General features: G+C 28.3%; 1 protein-coding gene across 1 annotated transcript in view; it reads left to right on the top strand.

Moving 5' to 3' along the window:
- Nucleotides 1-1,978, top strand: part of LOC105625625 (coronin-2B-like) — a 20,543-nt gene extending 18,565 nt beyond the window's left edge. The window contains exons 5-9 of the mRNA XM_012206948.1: nucleotides 587-811; nucleotides 880-1,089; nucleotides 1,167-1,284; nucleotides 1,469-1,692; nucleotides 1,781-1,978. Of these exons, the coding sequence (XP_012062338.1) occupies nucleotides 587-811; nucleotides 880-1,089; nucleotides 1,167-1,284; nucleotides 1,469-1,692; nucleotides 1,781-1,978 (975 nt within the window). The remainder of the gene's footprint in view (nucleotides 1-586; nucleotides 812-879; nucleotides 1,090-1,166; nucleotides 1,285-1,468; nucleotides 1,693-1,780) is intronic.
- Nucleotides 1,979-4,629: the final 2,651 nt, after the last annotated feature.

Below are 4,629 nucleotides of genomic sequence, written 5' to 3'. Positions count from 1 at the left end.
TATATATATATATATATATATATATATATATATATATATATATATATATACATTGAGGATGACCTGAAATAGGTCGAAATATGTATATATGTTTTTAAGAATTTAAATATAAAATTTGGCTCTTAGCCCTTCTATTCATTTTTGTTTATATCTATTTAAACTATATAGTTATATAGCTCATCTTTAACACTCTAGGTATAATAATCACAAATATAAAAGAATATACAATATTTATCTCTGCTAAAAATTATAGTCTATATATACACTTTGCTTGTATGAATAAAGGTGCACATTCAGCATACAGTTATGTCAGCATACATGTTCTATAGATAATAATAAGATTCTAAATTTTTTAGAACATTTGAAATATATAATTTATAATTTTCTATCTTTTATATGTGAATTTTCACAATATATAATTTTAATTTAACCAATTTCAATTGACTTTTACTTGCCTTTAGTATCTTTAATTATTAATTATATAGAATTTCAAAAATAAATTTGTGCATTTATCAATAAAAGTGAAGTAAAATACTCCATCTTAACTCTTTCTATTAAATTTTAATAAATCTTTTAATTTTAATAGGAAGGAATATGTCATGCTGGCACGAAAGCTAGCAAAGTAGTATTTCTTGGCAGTTCCGGACGTCTTTTGACTACTGGATTTAGCAGACATTCGGATCGACAATATGCGATATGGAGTCAACATGATCTAACTGTCCCACTAACGTGTGAGACGATAGATTCATCGAGCGGAGTGGTTTTTCCATTTTACGATAATGATACCAACATGGTGTTTTTGGCCGGAAAGGTAAAAATGTAACAACATGTGTAATTCGGACTGTTGTAAAACTCATTGCGTTGTATCATTTTTTGCAGGGTGATGGTAATATTCGATATTATGAAGTAGTTAATGAAGCACCTTGGGTGCATTATCTCAGTCAATTTATATCGGGAAATCCTCAGAGAGGATTGGGAGTAATGCCGAAAAGAGGCATTAATACCTCTTTATGCGAAGTATTCAGATTTTATAAGTTACACGCGACTCGTGGAATGTGTGAGCCGATTTCGATGATAGTACCACGGAAGGCAAGTTTACTTGCATTAATTTTATATTCTTTTCACTTTTTTTTAAAAAGTACATATTGAAGAAAACTATGTTGTAGAGTGATCAATTTCAAGAAGATCTGTATCCTGATACAATTGGAACGTGTCCCGCATTATCAGCTAGAGACTGGACCAGCGGCATGAACAGCCCACCAGTCTTAATCTCTCTTAAAACAGGTCCTACATTTTTATACTATATATAAATATACATTGCGAGTGTCGTGCAATCTGTCTCAAATATTGTTTAGATTTTCTCCAAGCTAGAGTTATTTAGTTTACTTGTTTTTATGTATTTTCCATACATACGGTATACAGTAATAAAATTCTATCGAGCAGTCACATTAATGGATATCATTCTTAGGTGGGAGTATCTCTACGCATAAGCCACGAGTATATAAGCCACAATTACCTGCGACCACTGATCTGAATAATAAAAAGAAATTTGCGTTCCTGTCTACGGAAACGATACCGGATTACAGACCGGTGGAATTACATGATATGTCGGAAAAGAGCCAAAAAACATCCAGCAATCAAAGTACAAAGTTTCAGCAACTTCAGCAGAAGTTTGGAAATGTCACTATACAGGTACGAGCGTAATACATGTATATATACATTGCATTTTTTACATACTTTTTGTATATATTTTATATATCACAAATGTTTTTTCTATCAGAAGAATATTATATCGTCTTCGATTAATGACAATAAAGTTATGGAGACTGTGGATGTTCCAAATAATGAAGCAGAACTTCGTTTGGCATTGGCTCGTCAAACTGACGAATTGAGACTGGTACGACGGCAGCTCGCTAATAGCCAACTGCGTGTTAAGGAATTAGAGGACCAAATACGAAAATTGCAGCGTCAACAGTAAAGTTATAAACTCGCTTCGATATCTGCTTTGAATAAGACCCTTACAACTTTACTACTACACGTGATTATCAATGTCTTGCGCTATGTTTAGCGCCGAGACACTACCGTGTCTCCAGATCAATACTTAAAGTTTCTAGAGTTTTTAAGCACCGCTAATAATGATAAAGAGCCTAAGCTTATGAAAACTTTGTACTAACGCTTAGGGGACTTTAGCTTTGTCATATTTATACACAAAGAAATATTCAGAATAATTTTTATTAACTTTTTTTAGAATATCTACAATTTTTATGTAGAATAAAATTGTCACGTTAATCACAAGGGAACAGGAACAGTTAGTTGCATTTGTTACATAAAAATTGTACCTGTTTACGCACTTATACTTAAATGCGTAAGTCAGATATTAAGAAATTAAGAGAAACACAATACCTTTAGACAAAATGGCAGCGTAATTCGTGGTGTTATCAGTTAAATGACATGCTTTATTTTTTTTGAAAACGGTATTATATTATACTACTAGTCTGTTAATCAATTGTTTATTTTTTCTATTACTGTTTTTGTATGTTTATTAGTTACTTAATTGACGTATTATTTAATATATTGCTTTATCATTAGAGATATTTCGAAAGACAGTATTTCTTTGCGTATTATCATGATTATTATTGCTTCTATTTGCGTGTAAATTCATCTTTGCAACGCTTAAAATGATTTTTGTTGACGATCTATTATACAAAGCTGCTATGTCATATATTTATTAGTAGTATGGACTAGCGTGTTAATGTATTAAGCGTGTTAATGCATTTTGCTATCGCAAATATATATTTTTCATCACTGCCATCCACTGCCGTGATGTCGATGGCAATAAGATCTCCAAATCTATGAATGCAGTGATAATATCTAATGTCACGATTAATTAAAAAAAAATTAGCTTAAAATTCCTTTTTATACAATAAACGCATAATGTAACGTTCGTGCAATTAGCAAAATCATTAAATAATGTACCTATCAATAATGTACTAATCAATGATATATTGAGAACGATATACATGAATGTATATTTTTAAAGAAACTCGACGTTTAACGCGACTCAATATTGATATATTCAATGTTGATATGTTCATCTAAGTTAACTTAAGGATGTATTATACACATTTTAAAATAATGAAAATATTATGAAAAAATTATGAATTACTTTAGCATTTAATAAAAGTTTGGCGGCAGTTTAAGATCTGGAGCAAAAATGATTTCAAAAGTAATATTTTTTTATCTTTAATCTAATGGAGATATATGGAAATTGTTCTACAAATAAACAAAATTTGCAAAACAAATAATCTGCACAATGAAACTGCATAAATAATTTTGTATGTTTAAAATATTTGTGCGAAAAATTTAGATTTTTGTTATTTTTTAAACTTTAGTATTATAATAAAAACTAAAAAAACCTATAAAAAATATTGTTCAATAAAAATAAAATGTTACAAATACAACTTTTATATGTATATCGTTTATTCAAAATATAAGTTAACGCAATTGTAAAAGTGAGTAATACATCCTTAAAGGGGATACAAGCAAATGTGTTAGAATATTTTACTTTTAGCATTAGTTTTGTAGTTTTGAGAATCATACAGAATTATATTTCCGCTTAATAATAATAATCAAGTCGTGTAATCATTTATATATATACATCTATGTTTATATACGTATTTTTCATACAATTGTGCAATTGAACTGGATAAATGTAGTACCTGGATGCTATATTTCACATATCGCTTACGAGCATAAAATTTCATTATCCGTAAAGTAAGGATTACTTGAAACACTTATGATACACCAATATGTGACGTAGCATTCCCTAGTCTTTCTTTACTAGTTGTTTATTTTATCATCGTCAGTAGCTTTAATTACTCATAAATCAGATATTTCATTGAAATCTTCTTTTAGATATACAACTTTTTCAAGAGCATGAAGTATGTTGCATTAAACAGTGCATTTTGTAGGCGGTAAAGTACATATTGCGAGGTAGTTTGTAGCTATATTTTCGATATTTATATTGCAAGTAATTTCTATGATATTTGTAAGGAGATCATTCATTTTTGTGACAGACGTAACGAATTTATAAATTTTATTACAAATTGTAAATTTACTTCTAATGCAGTATCGTGACAAAATATGCCTGTATCATGATTTATATATATTTATATATGTCAATTAAATATATTACATCGAGATCTCCAACCTAACCACATAATACCGTACATTAAACAGAAAAGTACCAAAGAGCGTCTTATCTCGTAGATTACAGCCCAATTTATTATCAGCGTATGCCTGTTTAAAAGATTTATGTACGAGAATAAAGAAAATGTCAATATATGACAAGCAGGGATCTCATAATAAAAATAAAAGGAACTTATAAAATTGAATATATGAAATATTATTAATATATAAAATATTTTATTCGTTTTGGAACTTACGAATAGTAATCAATTTAATTCTACATCAGTACATAGTAAAGTAAAAAAAATGCTATATATATATATATATATATATATATATATATATATATATATATTATATATATATATATATATATTCTTATATATTATATGTATATATATCTATATATATACTTATTTAATTTATTATATATAGAGTAGA

This window comes from Atta cephalotes, assembly GCF_000143395.1.
Source record: "Atta cephalotes unplaced genomic scaffold scaffold00003, whole genome shotgun sequence".
NCBI lineage: Eukaryota > Metazoa > Arthropoda > Insecta > Hymenoptera > Formicidae > Atta > Atta cephalotes.
Note: the sequence above shows the minus strand (reverse complement) of the source record. Positions and strands in the feature narration are given on the sequence as shown.